The sequence below is a fragment of the Spinacia oleracea genome, chromosome 2, assembly GCF_020520425.1.
Source record: "Spinacia oleracea cultivar Varoflay chromosome 2, BTI_SOV_V1, whole genome shotgun sequence".
Taxonomy (NCBI): Eukaryota; Viridiplantae; Streptophyta; class Magnoliopsida; order Caryophyllales; family Amaranthaceae; genus Spinacia; species Spinacia oleracea.
In genome coordinates, this window is record NC_079488.1 from 91,264,648 (window position 1) to 91,292,593 (window position 27,946).

At 36.5% G+C, this 27,946-nt stretch overlaps 1 protein-coding gene across 2 annotated transcripts; it reads right to left on the bottom strand.

Annotated features, from left to right (window-relative positions):
• Positions 1-5,234: 5,234 nt before the first annotated feature.
• Positions 5,235-27,486, bottom strand: LOC110777831 (NAD-dependent malic enzyme 65 kDa isoform, mitochondrial). Of its 2 annotated transcripts, none has more exons than XM_021982419.2 (19): positions 27,005-27,486; positions 21,878-21,974; positions 19,887-20,005; positions 18,828-18,995; positions 18,104-18,232; positions 16,365-16,425; positions 15,150-15,253; positions 14,958-15,041; positions 13,426-13,532; positions 12,447-12,558; positions 10,313-10,426; positions 9,321-9,386; positions 7,648-7,720; positions 7,390-7,476; positions 6,758-6,812; positions 6,603-6,674; positions 6,086-6,148; positions 5,900-6,014; positions 5,235-5,644 (listed from the first exon to the last, which is right to left on the bottom strand). In XM_021982419.2, exons 1-19 carry the CDS (start codon positions 27,173-27,175, stop codon positions 5,576-5,578), a joined length of 1,866 nt encoding a protein of 621 aa, XP_021838111.1. In that variant the 5' UTR covers positions 27,176-27,486; the 3' UTR covers positions 5,235-5,575. The 2 variants fall into 2 exon arrangements, with proteins under 2 accessions (XP_021838111.1, XP_056693290.1); XM_056837312.1 differs by having other exon boundaries at positions 21,878-21,977; positions 27,005-27,128.
• Between the last annotated feature and the right edge of the window lie 460 nt (positions 27,487-27,946).

The following is a 27,946-nucleotide window of genomic DNA, read 5'->3' on the forward strand; positions in this document are numbered from 1 at the left end:
CCACCTTCAGTCGTGCCTCACACCGCCGGCCAACTCCTCTCTCTTTCTCCTTTTGGTTATTTCTTAAACCCTAAGTTATTTAAATCTTTTAATTAAGTTTATTAATTTGAATTTATGTTTCTTGAAATTAAATTATTAATCTTTATAGTTAAATTATAATTTTCAGATTTGGTGTTGATGTTATTAATTAATTATTTTCAGTTTTGGTTGATTAATATATAAGTTAGGGTTTAAATTAGTTTAGTGATTTAATTCATGTTTATTGAATTTAAATTATAAGTTATTATGATTAAATTATATTTTCAGATTATATATTATGTTTAAATAGTAAATTTAATTTTCAGATTATGCGATTGCATTGAAATAATGATTTTTAATTATTAAAGCATGAATATTTAAGGTTTTAATAGTTTTAAAATCATAGTATGATGTTTATGAATTATTAAGGTTATTTTTTTTACGATTTTAAGCATATTAATTATGGTTTGGCGAAGTTTTAAACTATTTTATATTGCTGGAATTTTAAAAGGGATGTTTTATTGGAGTTTGGAACGATTTGGGATCATTAGTTTAATAGTTATTATGCTTGGAGGATATTTAGTTAAATTTCGATATTTGGGATGGTTCGAAATATGTTTAGGGTCTATTTAGAGTACTTTAGTATTGCTGTAAATTGTTGGATATTGATTGGGAATTTTATTGGTTGTTGTTAGGCGGAGAATTCTCTTTAGGCGACTTTTGAAAGTGTTAAAGTGGCCTATCAGTTTGTTTACACAAGGTACGTACATACCTGTGTGCTTGGAATGTGTGCTAATTGTTGAATTCATGTTGAATTTGTTGGTGAACTTGGTTGTGTTGAGATTGTTGTTGAACTTGGTTATGTTGATATTATTGACGAACTTGGTTGTGTTGAAATTACATGTTTAATACTGTTGGACGAACATATTGAACTTATATGGCATTATGAGAATTGTAACATGTTAGTATGGATGATTGATACAAACATGTTGGTTGGGAACGCTAGATTATTCTATATATGTTGGTTGTTGTTCCCTTTTTAGCTTTTCACTACTTTATGAGGGCGGTGGACCTTGTTTAGTAAGTTGAAACTTTACACCCATATACAGGGGTTGATCATGGTTAAAGGAAAGGTTGGATAAATTGGAATGAGTCTTGATTGATGCCTTTGTGATCACTTACTTAATTCCAAGATAAAAACAGTTGTGAACAAATGTGGATTGCATGCCTTATGTGATTGTTGAGTCATAACGGAATCTCAATTTGTAAATCATGTAAAGTGAAACTGAGTAGCAATAGCTTTAGACCGTGCACGTCTAAAGTGACGGACAAACAGGAGTTGGGGTTCATGGTGGTAGCCCATGGCCTTTTCTGGGACCGGATTGATCACCGTGTTCTATTTTTATTCAAATGTTCCTCGATATCGCAGGTCTCTGAGGTTACGGAGTCGCGCCCGTACCTCGTCTTCCTTAGTGAAGACTGCTGGACGGACAACTCGGTCCATTGTCTATTTCAACTAAAATAATATTATTGCAAAAAGTCTAGCCTAGTCTAGTCTGGTCAAGTATGGTCGTCAAACTATCATGTTTTGTCTGCCCTTGTTTGTGTTCATTAGTATCATGTTAGGGTTGTTCGTTTAATAGAATCATGTTAGGGTTGTTCGTTTAATAGAATCATGTTAGGATTATTATTGATTTAGTATGTAGTACTCAGCTTTGCTGATTACGTGCTTTTGCTTGTGCATGTTGATCATGGCTATGCCTTATTGATCCTGTGATGACCCAATCTTTGGTGAGCAGTCTCTAAGGATCAATAAGCATTGTCCATCTGCAGGTTTGAAGATGATGCATCATTGGGATCGGGAATAGAGAGCTTGTATTTAGTTTTGATTTGCTAAGTTGACTTGGGTTTGTTTAATTGGACTTTAAACTTGTCGTACTATTTATATTTCCTTATTTTCGTTGGTTAATTTTTGGGACTAAACCTGTAATCGATTATTTATAAACTTAAAGTTGGTTTTATGTTTTCCGCTGCAAAATTCTGAATAAGCCGTTACGTTTTCACACGGGCGATAATGCCTTGATGATTCTCTATGTTTTATATTAAAAGATTATTTTAGAAAAGAGAGAATTGTCGGGGTGTTACACAAGAAGAGAAGGGAAGACTGCTTGCGTGTGTTGGAGGAGAAAGGAGGGAGGTTGGTCGCGGCTGGGCGGCGCTGCGCGGCAAGGGCGGTAGTGAGGTGGTTGATGCGGCTGGTGGTGATACTGTGGTGGTAGTATAAGCCTTAATATACTATTTACTTCCAAAATGTTGTTTATGCACCCGGGTGCCCAATGCTTCCTATGCACCCTATTTTTAAATGAACATTTAGTTGAAATATAAAGAATATATTGTTTATACCTAAAGAACATATAGTAAATGAACATAAGTTCAAATCCAAAGAATTTATATTAAAATATTCAACTTGTAAGCGTACATTGAAATCATTCCCATGCTCATTAGGTGATCGATGAATGTTCATTAGAGTGCATAGTGAGCACTGTGTAATGGGGTGTATAATCCAAATTGCGATTTACTTCTAATAAGTAACTGATACTAAAATCGAATGAATTACCAGGTATTAAAGTATTAAACAAATCAAAACTAAAACCACTAATATCATAACTAAATAACCAAAATTCCAAAATAAAACAACTCGAGTGTCATAAAATCATATCAAGGAGTAGAAGTAAAGCATTTTGAAGCAGATCGAAACAAAAACACACAAAAGAATTAGGTAAACACTAAAATGATCTCAAAACAACGTAAAAACTTAAAAATCTACTAGCATAAGCCAAAATGAAGCTAAATCAAAAGAGAGAAGAACATAAACTTACGTAATTGAAAATTCGAGTAAGAATCGCAGAACTTGGGAACAAATCGCGCAAAAACGCATAGTGAAGTTAGGTAAAACCCTAAAAATCGCGCAAAAACCTTAACGTCAACTCAAAATAAGGTAAAACCCTAAAAATCTAGTATCATCGTAATAAAATAACAACCAAACGAGTTTAGAAACTAAAATCAGTTGAAAAGAAGTGAAAACCCTAAAAAAAATACAAAATCAAAGCTGAATCGAAACAAAAAGTAACGAAATTGAAGAAACGAAGATAAAGCAGAGAGTTCGAGTCGAAGAACTGAAGAACAAATGGGGGAATTGCAGTAGAAATCGAGCATAAGAAGAATTGGCACGTGTAGATGAAAAATCATAACTTTCTCTCTCCTCAAATGTGAACAGTGTTTTTGAAATTGAAAATGATGGGAAACGAGCATGAAAAGAAGTTTTTATAGGATACAATTGAATTGACCCGCAACCAAAACCAATTCGACTTGACCTGCGACCCCAACCCAATTATAAGGTGGTCTTTTGTGCAAAACCACCTTATATAAAAGTTTGTAATATACTTTCCGAATATAAAAATAAATAAATAAATATTGGTTACCATAGCAAGTGGCCTAGACGTCAACGAGGTGGGTTAGTCCCCAGTAGTTGTTTAATGAGGGTGTATAGGAGGAGGCACCGGTGGTGCTACATTGGTTGAATGCATTGTTTTTTTTGGTGTTACCACCCAATTCACCCTTAAGGCTAATCCGAATTCAAGGCGAGTTTTGAGTGAATAGGTTCAAATCCCTCCCAATTGTTGTTGCGGGAGATCGAACACGCAATCCTCTCTACCAAGTTCAGCCCCAATCACCACAATGAGAAAACATAACGCAATTGGTTGGTTGAATGTATGGTAATGAGAGAACATAATAGTGAGGGGAATGAGAGGATGGACATTGAATATTGTTTTGGTCTTTTAAGTGGCAGCAAAATCAATGGGTGCCCGAGTAAGGAAAAATTACTTTAAATAATCCAACCTTTTGACCATTTTCCGTTAATAATCCAACCTTTTGATTATTATCTAATAATCTAACCTTTATACCCTATTAATTTTTATTGCACCTAAACCACTTGCAACCGGCACAACAAGTCATCACCTTTATTTATTTATTTTTATTTATTCTAAAAAGAACCCATCCTTCCTCAAAACTGATTGCTGTATTTTTTTTCCTTTTTGATGGAATTATTTTATTTATATTTCTTAAAATTAATTTTACCTTTATGTAACAAAAAATTTCTCTCCATCCTTTTATTGTCTGTACCGCACCACCACCACAACCACTACCCAACCAATTAAACCAACCATCTTTCTCCTTCACCTCTCCTCCCCACCGTCTATTCTTCACCACCAACAAACAATCACTAACACCCAAAATCAACCACCACTGCTAATACCCCTCACCTCGGAATGTCCCTAGCTCTGTCACCACCATCAAAACCATCTACAAAGTGGGGCGGCAAAATCTAGCAGATATATAACCACACCCTCATCAAGATCTACAAATCCGTTTCCTCATACTAAAATTTCAATTGAAATTCTCTTTAGTTATTTGAGTAATCCTTCATTAATTTTTTTACTAATCATAAAAAAAAAATCAATAGAAATTTCACTAGTTGAAGAGGCATAACTTGTTGGTGATTGACAAGAAGAATAAAGAAGGAATGATGATGAAGCGGAAGAGGAGGAGTTGCGGTGGTGGATATAGGAGATGAGGAAGTTTTTTTTTTTTAATGTAATTCAAAGAAATAATATTAAAAATGAAAAAAATGGTTTTTATAATGGATTTGGTTAAGGGTTAGAGTTCTGGTGGAGGCCGCGACTAAACAAGGAGGAAGGGTAAAGAAAAGAAGAAAGAAAAAAACTAGAAAAAGGAAGAAGGTAAAGGGAAAAAAAAAATATTAATTATTTTCTAATATAAAAATAACAAATGGTTGCATGACACGTATATAGGTGACCTGCTATACCGGGTTGGTGACTTGTTAGGTGCAATGAAAGTTAATGGGGTGCAAAGGTTAGATTATTAGATAATAATCCAAAGGTCGGATTATTAACAGAAAATCGTCGAAAGGTTGGATTATTTAAAGTAATTTTTCCCCCGAGTAAATTCCAATTGCTAGTGTAAATAGGAGTTGCATCCAGCTCACTTTTTTTGCCTTTTTCTCTATCGGATGTCAATCTAGACAATCTTTACGTATTGTCTATCGATTGTTGATGACAATTTATTTCTAGACAATCTTTACGTATTCTCTATAGGGTGGCTCATCACACAAGCTATAGGTAAACACAGCCTGATAAAGTAATATGTGGTAGCTCTTATGATAACCAACATTTTACATACAATTAATATGCCACCATTGGCGACTTTGGCGTCCTCTACAGTTCAAAGCCATGTTCCCAAAAACGGACTTGAAATGGAATGGAGAAGCAAGAATGGCATGAAATCACTACTACATCAGAATATAAGAGACCACAGTCCAAAGACAGTCGCTCCTTTCAAACAAGCAATACAATTATACAAATCGGAGAAGATGACAACTGTGTCGAAACTCGAAAGCCAGGCTTGCAGCGCCTGCTTCTCCAGTGTCTAATACAATAAGCATTTTCTCCTTTGCACTTAAATTATGGTTTCAGTGCTACTTGTACACTAACGTAGGGTATTCTGGGTACCACATGTTGTTCTCTACATACTCCAGAATTTCCTCCTGCAAACATAACATAAGTTCTCAGTTACTGAAAGAGCCGTTGATATCAACTGAATGGCTGACAGAGATATCATAGAAAGGAAGTCATAAAGTCATTACAATATGATCCAATTCCAAGATGCCAACTAAAACAACTTCATTCCCTAATAATTTATACGAGCACATTTTATAGGCACAAGCACAATAAGTCTTGTGCCAAACGTGAACTTCCTAAAAGGACAGATGAAAAACAAGGTTCAAGTTGGTTATTTCTACCTCATTTAGTTTCTGAAGTTCCCTAACATCCATGCCACGGTAGCCTTCTGCAAGGTCCTCTTGTATAGCTTCTTTCACTACGGCTGCGGCTACCTCTTTAGTGATGTCACGTATTCTGCACCAGAAGAAATGTGAAAAAAGATGCCATGAATGGAAATTTAGAAAGCTATATGCTCCAAAATCAACCTTGACGTGGAAGGATAGATAACACCATTGAGCACCTCCTCTTCGGTCATATATCCAGCTAAGCTGCAAATCCAAAAACCAATATCAGCATTCTTCAACAATAAAAGTGTGATTCTGTACTTCACAGCATGCTGTTATTACCAGGTTGAGAATTTTAAAGAGCAGATAATAGTGTAGCAAAAATGAAGCTAGCATCCACATTCCGGTACCTTCAACTAAGCCGCAGGGTCACAAGGACCAGCCATGACAGTTAGATGACCTCTAGCCCCAAGGAGAAATAATAAGAAACCATTCTACAATAACTGATGTGCTATGCAATCAGGTTCTGTTAATATGCTACTTTGAACATGTATTTGATCTAATATAATCTATAAAGCCCAGATTGTGACTCGGATACATTATGATGAATAAATCAAATAAGGGAATAGACTGAGATTGGAGCTGTAGATCCAAAACAAGGCAAAAAACAAACTAGACAAGCTTTAAATAGAAATTTATTGGGAATGGTAATTATTACCGCTCAGCAGCAGCCTGTAACATGCCATCTGAGACAATCTCAGAGCCCGAGAGAAGGGTACCTAGTCCAATCCTGAAAGTTAAGAAATCAGAGAATGGAGTCTTTTTTTATTAAAAAAAAAAATGAGAAAGGAGCGAGCTATAAGTGCAACTTACCCAGGAAAAAGGTACATGTTATTTCCCTGGTTAACGTGCCCAATCCTGCCATTTCCTACCAAATTCAAAATGTTTCATCAAAAATGCTCTACTCATTTGTCCATGTCCCAAATAAATATGAGCTATATTTCTTAAGATTTGAGGGACTGGGGAGGAGAGAAAATGGCATTCTGTAGTAGTCTCTGTTGAAAAAATTGATATGCTATAACTAGAACCAAAGGGAAAGAGAAGAGAAAATCTGAAGACGCATGATATCAAAGAATATTTACTTGATTTTCTAGTCATCAATCTATCACAAGATTCCCATATAAATATATAATGATACAAGTATAACTATGCAAGGAAAGATGGGGGCAGGGACGGTTCAGATATACATAGCCTTATCCTAGCCTATAGGCCCTATACTCCATAGAATAAGAAATAAAAGGTAAAGATTCATTCTAAGTTTGACTACAAAAAATTTCTGAAAGTTCCAGCAGCCTTTATGAGGCCCCTAACACTGCATGCATATGCTTTTTGGTTACTTTTCGTTTTTACAAGGTATTTCCCTCTTGTGCAACGATTCTTGTTTCTTATACACTGCACTAACATCACTATAAAACTTGAGTAAATCAAATAAAATGAATACGTACCAAGATCCACATTTTTGAATGGGCTTCCACTTGCATATATTATGTGGTCACCTACTATAGAGTACGCTTCCTCAGGGGTGCATTCAGCTGTTCATTAGGGAAAAATAAAAAGAAATATGACAAAACTGACTATCATCTATTCATCTGCAGCAAGTAATAACAAGAGTGAAGAACAAACTATTCTGCTGTTGATGGGAAGAAAAAAGGGAATAAAAGTGCAAAGCATAACAAAAACCATAAGTACAAATAAAAGCACACCATTTTTTGTAGGATTTGACATTGCAAAGATTGCAGGCCTCGTTGATGTTGAGCCCTTAAGTGCTTCCAAGACCTAACCACAATTAGAATAGGTGAATCCCAATCAGAAACTGCGAAAAAATTTACAGCAATCTTTTTCTTCTGGAGGAGAATACTGATGGATTCTGGCAGCAACTAGAAGCCATGTATAAAACTAGTGACACATAATCGTGAGCAAAAAAAACTGAATATTGTTCAATTTTTTTTTTTCTTCTTTGGAAAACTCTTGAAGCATGAGGCCAGTTACATGCATTCCATCTTTATGCGAATAAAACCTCTTTAAACACAACCCCAAGCCGGTATACAAGTTAATTCCGCATACGCTACGCCGCACAACAATCACCATTGTCTCAAATTTATCCACCTATAAAGAGATTCAGGAAGCTGCCTAGCTAACACTGGATGTTAAAAGGGGAAACCACGAAGTTTGATTAATTAGGACGACCAAAGCTTATGATTATGATGATGGAGTTCAATCAAAATACAGATTTGGATTAAAATGGGGCACAAATATTTGAAAGTCGAGTAGTAAGATCTTCAAGGAGGATCGTGATAACCTTGGTCAGTTTCAAGAAGGAAGAAGTTCTAACAAAATAATTTTTGGAATAGAAGTAATTGGAAGATGAGAAAGTGAGAAACATGATTTGGATATTTCCCTCAGATTGAAGGTATATAATTACACAGCAAGTCGTTAAAAGAAATCTCATATGATCATGTCTCTAAGGCCTCTAAGTGAATGGAAGTGGTGAAAATGTTCAATGATGATAATAAAGGCAGTCAGTGAAAAAATATTACAAAGAAACTCACTGGAATAGGATGAGTTTGCATCAGAGGTAAACTAACAAATACTGACACATACCAACTAGGATTGATGTGAAAAATGAAAGGATTGAACTTTTTCTAAAATAATAAAAGGAATAAGGAATGAACTTAATGGGTGAAGACAAAAAGAAAACCTTGATATGAACATAAGATACCTTAAAATTAAGATCATTTGGTAAAAGAAAAAAAATCAGTATAAAAACAAACAAAAATTGTCAAATAAAATCTTATAACGCATGAGTTGATATTGCTGGCTTATCAGATGGGCAATATCGATCTGGATGCTCTTGAGCCAAGAATTATGTTTTTATTTAGGGAGAGGAGAGAGATGGGGCCAAAGATTCATTTGTTCTTTTGGCTGTGGGATGTAATGGACTAAATCAAAATGGCTCTTAAAACCTCTTCGCTTCCTTTTCATGAAGTAGAAGATGGTCGTCCCGTTATTGCTTTTGGGTCAATTGGAAACAACCTCTCTGCAATTGCAGGAGTAAGGTTGCGTACGTCCGACCCCCCCTTACCCCGCTTCTTGTGGGAGCCTCTTTGAGGCAATGGGGTAATGATAATGAACGAAAGAGGAGAGAGATGGGGGGAGGGGTGTGCAAATTTGTCATTTAATTGGGCGGTTGGTCGTAATTTTTTGCGGTAAATAGCAAGTCACTTTTATTTATCTTATTATATGAAGCATTAATTGGCAGCATGCAATATGCAGCTTGAATTTTGATATGAACTGGGTTGAGAAAGGAAGGGTGAGAAAACAATAATCTTAAGCAGGAAAACAAAAAGAGATCAGTTGACCTGTCATATGGCCATACCTCTTTTGAGAACAAACCCCCAACCGCAGACAATCCAAGAAGTACATCAGGCTTTACTTGCCGGACCTGTTTCACAAATAGACCAAGATGTAAAACGCAATGAAAATGAGTAGTCATCAATATCACGTGTCAAAATCAGGTGCTTTGCACTGAGAAATAGGAAGTGTCTGAAATGCAGTGCATGTGTATTTTTCAAAGTGGTTATATACTGGACGTCTGGACATGAAGCAAGAAGTATTGAACTTAACTCCGGAAGACCTTCAGATTTCAGTGTTAATTGCTAACCAATACTGTTATAAACTGGAAATCAGAATTTTAGAAATGGGGAAGAAGAAAAAATTGGGGAAAACTTGATTAACTCATTCTATTAATTAAATAAAATACTATATGGCATACAAATATACAATCCCATGCCTCCGAGTGGCACGACACTACACATACTACTCACACTAAACAAAGCTTCCTACGTCTATGAAGAAGAGGAAGGGGGGGGGGGGGGGGGGGGGGGGAGATTTGCATGATGAGGATGTATCCTTTACCTGCCCTATCATGCACATCTCAAATATGGGTGTGCTATGTGATCCTTCACCAATAATTGAAAACCTGGGAAAAGCTAGACGTGGCTATGTCGGACACCATGAATGAATCCAACACTTTTGGCAAATTCAAGTAACATAAACCCTTTCAAGAACTACAAATATAATTATTCCTCTGAAGAAAATACCACAAATTAAGTGAGCAAGGGGGAAAATTTTATTTTGGTATAAATGAAAAGGAATAATATTTTGCTCAAGAATGTCTCATCCTAGATGGAACCCAAATTCATAATTCCAAAATGATTTTCGAATCAGCAAGACAACAAGGTAAGACAAGGGGGATTACTGAACAACAACCAAATAAGTTATAACTTTTCAAGGGTTATAAATTCTTGTAAACAAATTGCACAATTTGTAACTTGTAAGTTGTAAGCAGTGGGACAGAAGCTCACTAACCACTTCAACCAGGCTTGCCCCTTCCTTTAACCCTTGGCGGCTAATTTCATTTGCCTTCCACGCAAATGGGCGGACTTCTGGGTCTATATCTTCACGCTCCTCCGTGACCAGTCCCTAATATGCATAATAGAGCAGCTTAGTCATAATCATTTACACAGTTTCTGTTAGCTGAAAGCTAAAGCTCTTAATATAACCAATTAAATTACAATGAATAATTAACAGTTCCTTATAACGGTTCATGTTAGCCAACACCAATCATTTTGGGATTAAGGCTTGGTGGTTGTTGTTGTAAATTACGATAAATAATCTACACAATACAAAGTAACACAGTGGCAACAGCTTCTAATTCTTCACCAATGTGGTAAAGAAAATAAGAAAATTTAAGTACTGAATAAGTAGAAACAAAGAAACATAACCAGAATTTTTTATTTGTGTTCTTAAAGGCGAATGACCGCCATACTTTCCCAACCGAGGACATGAAATCAAAATCCTAGCATAGTCTTACTGATCAAAATTATTGTTGACTATCAAAATGTTAACAAGTAAATAATGATTACAACAGTTCAGCTGATATGTGAGCTCTTTCATAACTAACAAAAAACAATATTCTTACAAGAAGAAAATGAAAGAAATATAGAGGTGGGGGTAAAGGACCCCAAAACAAGTACAGGTTTTCAAGGTGCTTGTGTGGTAAACTGGTAATGTTGAAGGTATACTCCAAAAGAAGTACAGGTTTTCAAGGGACCCCAGTTCCTCTATACATCTGGCAGCTCTGTTAGCCGGACTCTTCATTTTACCTCAAATACCCGCGTCGGATCCTCGACACTCGGACATGGATATGGACACTTCATTTTGGACCAAAATCATGCAATTGTTTCACAAAATAGCTGTGTCGGACACTTAGACACGTACCCATGTCCGATATGGGTATCTGAGTCCGGGTAACATAGTCTGGCAGTACATCCCCTTAAGAACCACAGTGCTTTGAGCTTGAAGAGAAGTCAAGCACATCAATCATTCCCAGACTAAGACTTGGAGAAAATTTCAGCAATTCCTTTCAAACCAGTGACACAAATAATAGCTGATAAAGAGAGATGCAACAAATTTATTTTCTCCTTATCTGTTCCAAAACTAAATTTCATATCAAGGAGCTCCTGGCTACCCATAAAATTACCACAGAAGCACTTCACACTTTCACAGTCTACATAAGGAGGAGAAAATAGAATGTGAAAAGGAAGGTCCGGTATGGTCTGCTTAAAATGACACATGATCCTAGATCCATTACATGTATGTAACCATATAGATAAAGCATGATAGTATGATATCTGCATGTCCCCCATCAGTAGTTGAAATAACCTCAAGGCTCCGTTTGGTAGGGAGTAAAACGTTTTCCATGAAAACGATTTTCCCCTTTTCAATCATTTTACGTTGTTTGGTTTTGCAAGGGATGGAAAACAATTTTCCATAACTCCCTCAAAGGTGAAAAAATCTTTTCCATTTGAAAGGGAGGGAAGCTAATTTTTCAACTTTCCTCTTTTCCTCCTTACCCCCCTCTCCCTTCGTCCCCTCAAACTTCACCATCTTCTCCCATTTTCCTTTAAGGAATCAAACAAAGGAAAACTAGTTTTGAATTGTGTTTTCCCTTGAAAAATATTTTCCATGGAAAATCATTTTACACTGAAAACATTTTACACCAAACCAAACGGAGCCTAAGTGACATGTGTTTACGTCTCAACCACTTCTGTGAAGAACACGGAGCATCCGTAGCGTAGGATGTACCTACCAGCTCGACGAACTCGTATGACAATTAGTAAAACACCATTTACTCAAGACTCCCATGAGTCCCATCCCTCTATTTCCTCCTCTGCCTATATAACATCTCTATTCCCATTGCCCAGTCCCCAGGAGACAAGGCAGCAGGAGAGGAGCGGTTAGCTCTACCAACGGTCCAACACTGCATCTAGACAGCCTAGCTATTACATGGCTTTGCTGAAAAGACCATTTCGTTATTGTACTAATTAAGACAAAAGACAATAAACTCGTTCGTCACAAGTCAAAGCTACTTGGATCCTGAAGAAGCGATCAAGGAATAAGTCAAAGCTACTATCAGACTAAAACATTATTGATTACATACCTTTGCATCAACCACCCAGAATTGACTCCTTGCACTTTCAAAAGCAGCCTCGTTATTCCCCAACATCCTTGCCATTGTTTTCCTGGCAGCATTAAGAACCCCTACACCTGCACTGTCAGAATCAACAAATCAAAACGTCAATTGCTGGAGAACCACTTACATGACCATAGGAGTCATGATTTTATTTCACTTAACACGTTTAAATATGCATCTTAACTAAAAAACGGACAAAAGCCACTAAAACAAGCTCAAAAGTTTGAGGTTTCATTCAGACAAAAGAGATGAGGATTCCGAGGAGATAGACGATGCTGAAGCCAAAAGAAGGACCAAGGAAAAGAAATGAGGTACCACACTACCACCCATCGATTTCTTTCTTCAATTCAAAATATGCGTTCTGTCTAAAATTCTCTAGCTTATGATTCTGGACAAGTTTCAAATTTTAAACTAACAATCCACTTCCTGCTTAGTGCTTACTATCATTTGCTCTAAACTTCCTGAAATCCTCCAATACTACATGAGAAACTATTGGGAGGTTCATGAGAATTCTTTGGAATATACTCTGATCTTCTACAAACAAAATCCTCAGAGCTAAGAACATGCATGCGACCACTTTGCAATTAATCCCACCCCCTCAAGTATGATATATTAAAAAAAATCAGATATAAAGTTACAAAGGGTATCATTGACAAGATAACAAGGTGTGATTTATAACATTTCTCTTTACTCCTTTAACTGTGACAATAGCCCCATCCCAACAAGCATATTTGCATACGAGCTGAAACTTGACATACCATCCAACATACAAATTTATTAAACATGCAAGGTTTCATATTCAGCAGAAAGGTACAGGGCACAGTAAAATAACAAGAAATGTAAACAAAGAATACTAATTATCAATCATTATGCACCAAAGAAAAAATGACTGCAGGCTAACTTTACAAAGGATCTCAAGTCCAGAGAAAAGGTAAGACAAGTGAACCTTCCAGCCCCAGCAACAACAATTTTTTGCTTAGGAAAGTCAACCATTGGCCTTCCTTGAGCCCTTACAGCTCCCAGAAGCCCAGCAATTGCAACACCTGCTGTCCCCTGTTTCCAATAGAGAGTATCAAGCATGTTACTCGGTCTTTGCAGTTTCCAGTCAAAAGACAATCAAACATGTACCTCTGACAAAAGGGATAGTCAATTGTAAGTCAATATCTAAGCAATAAATGAATTTTGGTAAAGGGCCTAAAGGCCCTACAATAAAATAATCAATGACCACATGTCTCCAATTTGTTCAATCGGTACCTAATTTAAGACAACATACAGTATCTTCAATATCACAAAAAATGACTATCTAGTTTATCAAAGGATAATTGAACTTAACAAGAATCTACTAATTCAAGTCCATTCGGGCTTAAGACATAAGAGTATTAGATTCAGTTGTCATGATGAAAATTCTAAATGTTTCAGACCAATACTTTTAGAAAAGCACCTACATAGAATGCTAACATGCTAGCAACCATCCAGATTGTCATTCTAGTCTGGAGGAAATATTGAGGATTACATTCTTCACAATTTTTTGACATATTAACTACAACAGAGGAATCAGATATAAGCATAAATGCTTGCAATTTAATCGCTGCAAAAAAGGAACGACTAAGACAACTGAGACAAGATCAAACCTTTTAAAAAGTACCACTAAAAAAACAATTAAGCAAAAGCAGTAACGAGTCTACTTAGGAAGCTTGCTCCTACCTTCGAGAACAATACATAAATTTTTTGGCATGAACTATTCACGTGTAGTACTGAACATCTTTAAATACCTGTAAAGGATGATTCTGCGCTCCACATACCTTTAGTTTTACTTGTTTGTTCAGGGAAAAATAATGTGAAGGACAGAGGAAACAAAAAATCCTGAATAATTGAGATAGCGTATAAGCCAGCCTAATGACGGTCTGGATTGTACTTAATAAAAAATAGAAAACAGACTTAGGACACAGTGGATGAGAAAAAAAAATATGGAGTGGAAGGTAGAGGAATGTGACATAATATTCAGCAACATAGGGTCCCAGCATTAAGTAATTGATATTACTCATGTAGTCATGTCGTTGCCTTAAGAAAATGAGATAATTTTACGGATAGAAGAGCCACCATCAAGTTGATTTCCTTTCCAGAGAGGCAATCAAGATCTCTTTCATACATCCAGGTTATTTGACTTGGGAAAAGTAACGAGGGCGAATTTTGAGACGAGCTCCTTAGAAATCTCAAGTACACATAGAAACTAGAACATATATTGAGAGAGATAACCCAAGTTTTTTAACACAACCAAGGGAGAATGATTAACTACAGGGTGATACTCTCTAAACTCTGAAGATTTGACCACCTAAAAAAGGTAAATAGCAAGGTAATATGACAGATATCACATAGAAAACAACAGGATTGCAAACTGAGCCTTAAATGTTCTAACTAATAAACATTATGAAGAACTTCAAGGTGAAAACACAGTCACCAATAACAGCATACTCATACCTGTACATCATCATTAAACATTCTGTAATTATGCCTGTAACGCTGTAACAACTTGAAAGCCCATTTAGTCTGGAAATCTTCAAACTGCAAAATAGAGAGCATAAGGTGGTGATATGGTGAAAATGCCACAGAAAAACAACAGGTTTCGCAATGCTTTGCATCAGCTGATATTAATAGCATAAAGAAACTGACCTGCACAATGACATGCGGCCAACGCGTATAAACAGCCTCCATGAATTCATCAATGACTGCAAGGTACTCCTCCCCCTCAAGACGGTGTTCTTGCACTCCCAGATCTGCCAAAAGGAAGAAAAGATCGTTACATTCACATTTCTCATATGCTATCACACTTTGTCACTTTGACAAGTACAACAGAAACAACAGCCCAACAAAAAAAAACCTGTCACTGGTAGATGTACACAACCTTACCCCCTAACCAATGGGAGCCAGTTAAAAGGTTAATTCCAGAAAAAACAACAAAAAACATTTTCTAGAGAGGAACAAATTTCGTAGTTAAAATAAAAGGCACTATTGTAACAACTACAGTACGGAGTAGTAGTTTTAGTGTTAATAGTGGTAGTACATGATACTTTAATCTCTCGTATGGACTTCTTACCAAGAAAATAGATAGGAAGTTGAATTAATGTTGGCGTATGTATATTCAAATTTCTTTTGTGATGAAGGGGTTATTTTTACACACGCACATAAAAGAAAAATAAAACTGACTGTTTAAGATTATAAGCAGTAACAAGGTCCACCAATTTTGTAAAGCAGTAAATCCCTACTCGCGAAATTAGATCACTTGGAACTAAAGGCGTGAGCTTTTTATGGCAGCATTCTTTTATATATGGGTGAGTGGCCCGCGTTTGGTGTCTGTAGTAAGTCTATGACTTTCAAAAGTCAGATGTGGTAAACATAAACATATACCAACAGAACAACCCTTTATACATTCTTTTACGAATCAGCGAGCAAACGACTTTCTTGAGGCCTTGTAGAAGGAAATAGTGAAACATACGGCGGTAATTTTAGGGAGCATATAAAATTAAATTGTTTAAAAAGAGAAGTCAATGCAGCATACTTGATCTTAAAGAGAAATTTTGAAAGATTAAAGCATGTTCATGTTGTAGAAAATACTGGACAGTGTCATGAAATCTAGGAAATTTCACCAAAGAAGCAAAGACCTATTGCAACAAAACAAACCGAAAAAAGCAGCGCCCTTTCACATATTGATTGTGAAAGCATTCACATGAAGAAACATTGCTACACTCAGGACACCATTTAAAACAGACATTAGATATGAAAAGACAGGCACATGATAAGCATGTATACGAACAAAACACATCTCAAATGAATTGTGGCTGATATACTAAATTACCAAACAGATATTCACAATAACATTATCCTTACACTGAGAGTCCTTAAGAAGCTTCTCGTTATTGGTTCCCACATCAATCATCACTGGTAATACCTGCTCGCCAAAAAAAGAGCAATAAGGAGAGGGCTTCACTTTAAAGTGTTGTATTTTTATTGTCGATGGAACTCACTCAAAGAGTTGGGAGTTGGGACTGAAAGGAAAAGTAATTAATTGCTGTACAACAAAATTACTCCAACGCCTCAAATGAAGCTCCCATCGGCGAGGTGGGGAGAAATGAACTTTTTAATTTTTCCCATTATAATCCAAGTAAAAACCAGTGAATCTTTTACTCCATTGGAAATATAGAATGGAAAATTAATATACGCTCTACATGTTCAAATTTCAAAAAGTTAAAAGCCTATATAAAGCACAACTGAATAAGATTAACCTAGCAACCCATGGGAAAAAGATTTGGAAATACTAAGATGACAATAGTTAAACAAACAATAAAAGATATTGTCGAGCCACACATTTGGATGGAAATATCTATACTCAGTACTGAATCCTTGAGAATGCATGTAATGATAGATGGAGCCGTTGCTTTCTAACAAATAAGAAATTGCAACAAACAAGGGACAGAAACATTACAACAGGGGCCCATTTGAGGTATGTGCCCAAAGAGAAGCTAAATGCAGCACCCAATACTGTAGCAATGCAGAAGAAAACATCCAATCACAAAATCTTTGTTTTTCCAACCTAGCACGTAAAGAATATGGGAAACGGGGCAACGCAAATTCTCAAAACAAATGTAAAAGTAGAATCCGCTTTTTTAAATACAGGATAGTTTATGTAAAACGTATATGGCTTTTCTTGGTATGAGAAAACTTTGTTTTTTGACAAATTAAAACTCAATACAACTATAAGGGAAAAGGAAGATTTTAATTTCAAAAAAAGGAAAATGTTAAAAAAATGTTTGTAGCTATGGATAACAGGAAAACAAAACCCTCCTAATCTTTTTTCTCTAAGTTAAAAGACATAAGGAATATATTAGAAAGCATCAAGGAGGGGATGTCATCCATATGCAAAAAGAGGGCAATGTCAAAATCTTATGCCCTCAAGCTATCATGCGGCAAGTAACCTTAGAACAATGAAACTTAAGTGTCACTCAAACCCTAAAACTTGACTCCACCAATACAATATCCATACAAAAATGAATTTAAACTTTTAATGCGCACAAGCTCTATTCTTATAATTTCATTTTTTTTATGGGTGTACCGCCAAATTTCTACAGGAAGAACATCTTTGCCAAAACGAGTCTTTTCTTTTCTTTACTTACATTACTTACATCAATACTTAATTGCAATACTTTTTACTTTTACACTATTTATATAGAAACTTACCACATTTTTGTACTAAATGTTATTATGTAAATGTTGCTTTGCTAAACAAGTCTCATTGTATTATTTTCAAAATATCAACTTTTTATAATTTTTACTAATGGATGATCCAAGATATGATTGGTCAAAGTTGTGCCTTAGCAAGCGTGAAATTCTATTGCATCGCCATTACAGTATAACACTATAACATGTCATCAATTTCTCCATCTAAAACAAAATTCCCATTACCGGTTTAACACAAATTTTATGAAGAAGGTTTTAATTTTAAGTAGTAGAGGACATAGAAGACAAAAGGATAGAAAATGAGAAAAGTGAGACAATTAATTTCACAGCCTGATTCAGGGGGGAGATATTCAGACATATATGAGTGACATAACTCAAAGTCAAGGAATTACTCTTTGTGGGTTTATCCCTGCAGCAGCAACATATAGATCTAACTTCCCAATTGCTATTCCAATGCCCTGAATTCCTAGATCTCCAAGTCCCAAAATTCTACTACCATCAGTAACAACTATCATATCGACCTGCAAAACAAGAGGACTCTATCAGCATAAAACCATGAGAACAAAATGTGGCAAGAACAATTAAGTTGAGAAATCAAATGCTATATTGTGAAAATAGATAAATTAGGCACAAAAATACGTCTGCACTTGTTCCTAGCTGCTTAACTCTGAAGACAACTTATAGAGATTAATTTATTCAGAACATTACAAGCATAGTGGCTGAAATCCGATCCTGTAACCTATGTATTTTGATAACAAGCTAATTTGAAACAGATTTATATTCTCGCCATATTAGGTAAGCCGTTAATGACAGAATTTTGATTCTGCAGTCAGTTGTCTGTTTTTGTCAAATATGAAAGAGTTCACATACTACAGGTGAAACAAAAAACTGGTGCATGAAAACAAAAAATAAGGTAGATCTTGATCTAACAAAAATACAGTTGATCCTAACTTGGAAAAGAAAGGACATAAGAAGTGACATAGAGATAGAGCATAACAGATCAGCATACTGGAAAAATCTCAGTTAAGTGTCAGAATATTACTTTTCATACAGAATGAATGATCAAGATGAAATGACGACTCTTGCATCTGGGATCATTATGTCATTAGGAAATACCTGTTCCGCAGGCCAGTTGTATACCATTGACATCATTTCTCCACGATCAGCAGAGCTAAAATACATTCCTCGTGGCCTTCTATATAACCCTCTGTAATTCTGGCAGACAAGGCCAACTGTAGGAGTGTACACGATAGGAGCATATTCTGTGATATTTGCAATTAAAACCTGAACAAACATTTAGAAAGAGTGTCAGAACTTCTAAAATCATCCAAGCATCGGTGACCAACCAGATACAGCAGTAAATTGAAATGTTTTGTTTGCCATGCTTCTTAACGATCAGGTGTCAACTTGAATGCTTTGTAAGTCAAGTGCGCAAATAATCTAATATGCAAGAATTTCTACGAGACAACCTCTTTGATGTTAATTTCTTGAGTAGCAGATTCAGATTTTACTAAAGTGATCAAAATACTGGAAGGCCCAAATTTCTCTTATTTAATATTTCAACCTAAGCCAAAACAAATGAAGAGGTCTATTCAAAATTACAGAGGAAGCCAACAAGGATAGATTTCCCCAAGAACTAGTCAGCTGAACACTTTTGATCAGCACATCATTGTTCACACTCTATGGAGCCATGTGGATATGCTATAGTTAAATGGAATTCATAAGCTTAACATATTATGAAGTAATATTTAACAAGTTCCAGGTTAATCAATTCAGCTCAAACAAGCTGAAGCTGAAATGAATATTTCAACAGCATCCGATCATGATTAAACATATTATGAAGTAATATTTAACAAGTTTCAGGTTAATAATTTCAGCTCAATCGAGCTGAAGCTGAAATGAATAACTCAACAGGTAACAGGACTACAGCAGTGTTCGATCTGATCATGATTAGGCTACAAAAGACAAGGACAATGTCAAATCTCGGGAGTAAAAACTCCAAAACATCATTCCGTTTCACCAGTTAGCTACTTAGCTTTCATGACAAACTTGGATAGCCCCAAAAAATGTAAACATTATTTTTTCTATAGTCGTCTGGTAATAGTCTGTGACAAAGAAAATCTTGAGTGCATGTAAATACTACAACATGAATATATAACAAGGGTACTCACTCACTTTATAGTACATAGTCTCATTTCTGTCATGTAGTCGGTTGAGTATTCTCCATTTAGCTAAAGCATTGGGATCAGATGGTCCATCCTTCGCTTGTGTTTCAAGTCTCCTTAGGTCCGCCACTGTTTGGTAATAGTAAGTAATTAATAACAAGCATTTCTCGGGGCACAAAGAACCATCCATAGCAATTAGCAAACAGTACCCAGAATCAAAGTAATGCAAGACGTGCTGGATAGAACATAGGATAGCCCGTTTATTGGTATGCCGAAGATGTGATATTGAGAAATAAGGCTTAAAACTAATTTCTAGTTTGGTGGGATGCAAACACAGCACAGACTACATTCTTGGTATATTTGATTGAATGGACCTAGTACATAAACGGTCATATGCACCTGGTGTAACAAGAACCATACTCACTAATGCACAATATTGTGACAATACTGTCAATTCACAAGGACCTATAAAAATCTTCACAGCATATCATAAACATCATGCAAATGCAGTGACATTGAAACTCAAAAAGAGCAAATCAAAGACCTATCAAGTATCAAACTTGATCAAATTCATGAGGAAGTCCTGTAATGCAAAAAGAGGAACTGTCACATCAGGGTGTTCCATACTTCCATCCAAAAAGAAAGACAATTGAACTATTTGCTTCCGAGATTTCAAGCACCATCCAAGGACCAAACCTCAAACATTTGGTGATCAGAGAACAATTAAGAGGATACTTCCAGATCTCCATCATCATAAGGACATCATATAAATCAAGGACGGTGGATCAAAATGGACAACTTTCCCCGTTCAATAGTTTTTATGATTCTTTCCACCTCTGAATTACTCCACCTCAACATTTTCACCGAGTAAAAATTTGAATAACTGTTAGCATTTGACTAATAAAAAGAAGAAAAAAGCAATAGACTTCCTGTACTCCTATACTTTTTCTAGTCAATTTTGTCACAGCTGAAATGAATTACTGAAGTTTGCTTCATATAACCAACTTGTACTCATAAAAGTTCTCTAAGAAAAAACAGGGGTCTTTTTGTGATTGCCAACCAAGAATACCTCGCAATACCACCAGTTCATAAGAGCCAGAAAAACAGAACCTCGTGGACAGAAATCGTAAAAAACACAATAAGGTGTCTCCCGAGTGACTTCATAAGAAAATGGATTCCTCATGCTGTACTAAAAACCATACTCATTTCCGTAAGATTTAGGGTAAAATCTAATCTAACAGTATAAGGACACGGAAACCTTATACAAAACTGCTGCAGATAATAGTTACCTAATTTGCTAGTATGGATTGGATGATGGCTTGCAATTTGCTACTTGATTTGTTAAATTAAGCCAAAATTGCATCACTTTCATGTTATAATTCATCATTTTTGGTTCGCGGTTCATGGGGGGTTATAGAATTAGGTAACACTAAATCAAGGAACACTAACATATGTATGCTTGCTAGCACCCTGGAGTGTTAAAATTGCTTCCAAAGCGCATTTCAGCTCTTCCCAGCTCTAATTGAAATATTTTCAGTAAGAAGCCTCAAAATACTGGAGAAAGAAGTCACATTAGTTATAGAGGCTGTGTAGTGTGCACTCCATCTATGTTCGCCAAAATAACGGATCTTGAGTTAGTCTATGATCCACTGAATGTAAGAGGGGATGACTTTCATGACATTACTAGGTGGCTCTATCATTGTGCCATTGATTTACTACACTGACACTGATCTATATTACTTGTACCAGGCCTCTTGGTCAAATCTTCATCTCTGCAGGACTACATTTTCCACTTTCAATAGAGAGCATTCTCTTTTTTTATAAGAAAATGACATGGACAGAAAGAAAAAGATAGTATAGCAACGAAGAACCACCAAATGATCATGAATGAAAATGACAGAAACATCAGAGCATAGTAAAAAGCTATAATCATTTCAGCTACAAAAATACGAAGAGCCACAAATATTGAAATGAGAAACTAATAGAGAGATAGAAACTGACTAAATCGATCAATTTGCTGCTCAGTAGTCATAACATTTGGTGGAAGAAGTCCACGGAGATCGAGCCTGTTGCGTTCCGTCATGGAAAATGCAGTCCCCTACTATTCAGACAATCATATATCACAAAATCAATTTTGGGAAATCCTGAAGAATCGCTAGGAAATGTGCAACAGCTTCGAATAGAATAAATTAGCAAGAAATTTATCAAGTATATCAGAAAAAAAATCAAGTAGTGTCGCACTCTCATCTCTTATCACAAAACCAAAGCTAAATAATTTTTAATATAGCATGGGTACTTAACCATGGTGTAATCTCGTACAAAGTTCTGTAGTTTGTCATGAACTCAGTACTCACCAAACTATATATGATATGTAGGTAACTCCCTCCATTTCAGAATAGAAGCCATATAAATACTTCTTTTTTTGTTTCACAGTCATTGTACCCTTCTCTTGTTTTCTTATCACAATATCTAAGGTGATGTGTTTAATTTTACCCTTCTTTTCTTCGCTTATCATCATTTAATATAGTAATTAGGCTTTGCTCCTTTCGCCTTAAAGGTTCAAGGAAAATAAATTCACATAAGGACAAGCACAAGTAAGTTTAGACCAGAGCTACCCAAGTTCAAGGCACAACTTAATTAAGTTCACATCCGGCAATATAAGTTCAAACTAGTTCAAATAAAGGTTTTCAGATGAAAAGAAGGGATCCTAAATAGAGTGATATAGTAGTCAATTGACCCTTTCTTCTTCTAGATATAAATATTTCTTAATCCATGCACAACAACCATTGGCGGAACCAACCGTGGTGTTAGAATCCAACCTTCTTTTACTTGTATTTTCCATATCTATTGTTTTTTAAGACCTTTTAATAGTTTCTTAGGCATTACATAAAAATTATTATGTTTCTGTCAATCCAGCGTTCAGTGGAAGTTTAAAGCTAATTCAAAATAACCTCTAAGAGGGGTATGGGTCAATAACTCTCATCAGAATTTGTCTTTGCTTAATTACTAGCGTTGTTGTAAGCATTCATAGATATTGTGCTACCGCTCGCTCTTAAGTTTTTCAAGACTCAACAAAGTCTTCCCAAAAACAGATACATTCTCGTTGTCGGTGAGCGCCCCGATCGACCCTCAACCCTCGCTCTTGTCACCAATACGCAAGAGTACCCATTCAAAATCAATCATGCACCCGCTCGTGCCCATCAAGCCTTAAGATACACTTTCCACACGAGGCTTGCGCCCTTGCCGCCCCATAGACAAGAGCGTGTCACACGACCCGGTGTCAAAACACTCGGACCGCGACAGTTGGTATCAGAGCTAAGGTTCAAACCCTAGGCATCAAGAGACCCGAGTAAACAACCCAAGATGGAATCATCCGAAGAAAGACTAGCTTGGCTAGAGGGCAAGTTAGAAAGATGGACTCGACTCTAGGAATGTGATTGGCCAAGCAAAACAAATCGAAAGACTCGATCGACCATGTAAGAGAAACAGGTGCTTCATGGACAACTTAGCTTTGTTCAGGGGCAAGCTGATGAAACACTAGACAAGTGCGCGTCCCTGATGCGCGTTGCACGAAAAGACTTAGGTGGAGGTGGTGTGATGAAAATCAAACCTCCAAAGCCTCGAGACTACAACGAGGCCAGAGACTCGAAGGAAGTTGACAATTTACTCTTCAACATGGAGCAATACTGATACTACGACCATGCACTGTCAAATGAGACAAAGTTAAGGAGGCGCAGAAAGCAATCAAAGATGGAAGATCAAGATAGACACATGGGAGGAGTTCAAAAAGGAACCCAAAGAACAGTTCTACCCTGAGAACACCGAGTTCACCGCACATATGAAGCCGCATGAGACCCGCCACAAAGGCTCCATCCGCGACTATGTGAAAGAATATTCGGCTTGTATGTTGGACATCTGAGACATAAATGAGAAGGATCAATTGTTCAATTTTGTTCACGGGTTGAAAGAATGGGTGCAGCGTGAAATTCTGAAGGCGAAGGTTGACACCCTCTCGGACGCTATGACTGTTGCAGAGAAACTAATGAACTACTACGCAAAAAAGGGCCATCGATAGAAGAAGAATCAAGGGGGGCGCCTACAAGCTAGGAGGGGCCGACTGCAAGCTCACCCAAGAGTGTAAGAAATAAAGGAGGCGACTCGTAGAAATCTCGGTCGTCACCTTCCCATCAACAAGAGAATCTAGGTCAACATTTTCTCGGGAAATATTAGTAGGCTTAACTGCTTGCTATGTCAAGGCCCACACAAATGGTGTGAGTGCAAGCACAAAGGAGAGATCGATAACCTGCAGAGAAAGTTGTCCGCCATGTCCGTGGAAGAAGCCTCGAAAGAAACTGAAGAAGAAGCATGCAACGACGACGAAGAGCCCTGGGGGATGGGTGTTGTCTATATGATGTACTCCCTCTTTCCCTTAATACTCGCCTCACTTTCCATATAAAGTCGTCCCTTAATACTTGCCCCGTTTCTATATATGACATACTTTTACTAATATTATATTATTTCTCTCTCTTAACTATGTACCCACATATATTCTTACTTTCTAAAGAAACATTAAAAAATCTAACCCCTCTCCCAACCCCACCCCTTTATTTGACACATTTCTCATTAACTATATTAAAAAATACATCACTATTAACTACCACCGAATAAATTAATAAGTCAATTAAATTGCCTAAAACTCTGTGTCGGTCAAACCGAGACGAGTATTAAGGGACGAAGGAAGTATATATAATAGGGAAAGAGACCCTGAAGATAAGAGAACGTTCCACAAACCTGACGTATGTGGACCTCTTAGTGAATGGGAGGAAAGCTTGAGCCATGTTAGACACCGACGCCTCTCACAACTTTGTCACGAAACAGAAGCCCGGAGATTGGGGTTGGTCCTCAAGAAAGAAGGTGGAAATATGAAATTCGTCAATTCTAAAGCCAAGCCGATTCACATTATGGCTAAAAGGAGGAAACAAAGTTGGGAGAGTGGGAAAGAAAAATAAACTTCATTGTCGTTAACATGGACGACTTCAACCTTGTGTTGGTTCCTCCGCACCAGGAAAGAAAATGTAATGCCTCACTTGAATTCTTTGCTTGTAACAGGCGGACAGACTTGTCTCGTCCGAAGTACAAGTACTTCTACAGATGCAAAAGAGAAGGGTCTATACCTTTCTGCAATGCGAGTGATAGAGCCCCAGAAGAATGCACCTGGCATCATAAACAAGATACAAATTGATAGCTCGCGCCAAACAGCATCGAGCAAGAAACCAGAAGCAAGGAAAATGTGGATTCATAAGGAGCATCAACTCCAAGAAGAAACACTTCACAAGACTCCTCCAAAAGCTCACCCAACAACCAAGATTCAAGAAAACTTCAGCAACGGCCATCAACCAACGGCGCAAAAGAGACTGCATAATTTAGGATAAGAGTTTTTTCTTTTATCTATTATAATTCTTGTGAGTCGACGGTTTAAGTAGGGGAGGATGTTAGTATTCAATCTTCCTCTACTTGTATTTTGCTTATATATTTCTTTCTAGGACATTTCTAATGGTTTTCTAGGCATTAGAATAAATTATTATGTTTTTTGTCAATCAAGTGTTCACTAAAAGTTTAAAGCTAATTCAAAATGAACCTCTATGAGGGGTATGGATCAAGACCTCTCATCAGAAGTTGTCTTTGCTTAATTACTAGTGTTGCTGTAAGCCTTTATAGATATTGTGACATCGCTCGTTCTTAAGATTTTCAATACTTACAAAGTCTTTCCAAAAACAGATACATTCTCGTCGTCGGTCCTGCTTGTGCTGTTTGCACACATAAGTGCCCCGATCGACCCTCGACCCTCACTCTTGTCGCCAATAGACAAGTGTGACCATTCTGAACCAAGCACCCGCTCCCGCTCGTGGCCCATCAAGCCTTGAGATATACTTGCTGCCCTTGCCGTCCCATAGGAAAGAGTGCACCGCATGATTCGGTGTCAAAATACTCGAGACCGTGACACTTGGGCATGGTGTGTCACGTGACAAAACATTCCTCGAACTTTAAAACAAAAAGTCTAAAGACAGAATAGATACATTAGCGTGTAGATAATAACATAAAGCATCCGTTGGTCCAGTGGACATCCGTGATTCTTTTTCTACTTTTGTTTTAATACACGTGTTAGATTCTGCCCGACGCTTTTGGCACCTTTTTAAAAAATCATTTTTAACGTCCTCTTTTACTGCATGTCAGCACCCCCTTGTTCTTTTACCTTCCCTATTTATTATTTATTTATTTATATAAATTCTCCCTTCATTTTTTTTAAATATATTTTTTTTTTCCTTCCCCGTTTGTTTTTTTATTTATGTTTATTCAAAAACCAAAATTGTACTTTAAAGAGCAATACTTTTGTGTTGCAAAAACAAAAAAAGTGAATAGTTGTATTGGAAAACTCATTTTTTAGTATAAATACATACCAAGTATTAATTTAATTTAGACGAAGGTATATGATTTTAGGTTACAATAATAAGTACGGTTCTAGTGTTCTTTTTTACACAAACTAAAATCAAGGGACATCTAAACAGTGACTTAGATATAGATGCAGAGAACTTCATGAGGAAAGATATAACATTATGCTAACATTACATGATGTTTACTTTGCTTTGTATATTTCTTTTGTTTTTTTAGTTTTGTTTAGTACGCAGTCAATTGTGACACACCATTCCTAAATTCCTGAATCCTCCACTAACTAGAACCTTAAAATTCCATGTACGAAATGGAGGGAGCTTTGGCGATTTTCATTAACCTTGTCAAGCATAATGTGACTAAGTGACACGAATTAAATCAACTTGTTGTAGTATCAATGATCAATCAACTGCAACATTCCAAGTTATGACAAGTTCCACAAACCTACTCCTCAATCAAACGAACACATCTGAATCAACATAAATTCACATAAAAGCCTCTAAAAAAAATCAGCAATAAATCAATGAAACGAATCGCAAGATCGCAACAATTATAACTGATCATACTTCAATGCAAATGCCTCAATCAATCAAATAATAACAAAAAACTATTAATAATCAACATCAAACATCAGAATCCAAAATATTGCGAAGATTAATTAACTAAGAGAGGGAAATAGACCTTGTTATACAAAGGATCATGAAGAATGTCCAGACTACGCTTGTTGACTATAGCAGGACGATGACCTTCAGAAGTAGTAAACGATCTGCGATTCGAAACCATCGCAATATGATACTTCAATCGTTTGATCAAACACGACGACACTCTACTGCGATTACAAATCGCCGACATTTTGGCTTTTGATTTTCTTCAATTTTTGCAGAATTTTCTACAAATTCAATGGAGAAGCGTCACTGCTGCAGGGAGGAGAGAGAAAGAGTGTGAATCAGGGGACTTTATTTCAGATTGGAGGGAATATAAGAATCTTTCATACTGGATTGGGGGGAAATGGCGAGATGATCGTTTTAGTCAGACAATGTTCGTCATTTTTGGAAGATGGACCCAGCTGATGCTGTGGAATGTGCTAACACTCCCGGTTTCCAGTGAATAGCGATTGTTGCGGTATATAGATTGGGCTCAATGTCCCAGTCGCACCACATTATTCTGTGTGTAGAACTGTAGATGAACCAAACAAAAACAACCAATAGTAGATCTCTAGATGCACACCAATGAACATTAGGAAACCCAAAAAAAAAATTTAATTAATTTGGAAAAATAACTTTAAATAATCCAACCTTTCAACGATTTTTCGTTAATAATCCAACCTATCGATTATTATTTAATAAACTAACCTTTATACCCCCATCTACTTTTATTGCACCCATCAGGTAAAAAACCGGTGCAACAGGTCATCTGCCCACGTGGCATGTTGCCATTAATCCATTATAACATTTTTGTCTTTCCCTTTCTTTTGTCTTTTCTTTACTCTTCTATTCGGTTTCTCTCTCTTTTCCATAACACCATAGAAATAGTCAGCCACCATGAAAATAGTCATCCACAAACTCCAAAATCTCCACTCTTAAACACATGACATAACCCATTTAAGCCACCTAACGTCCTAAC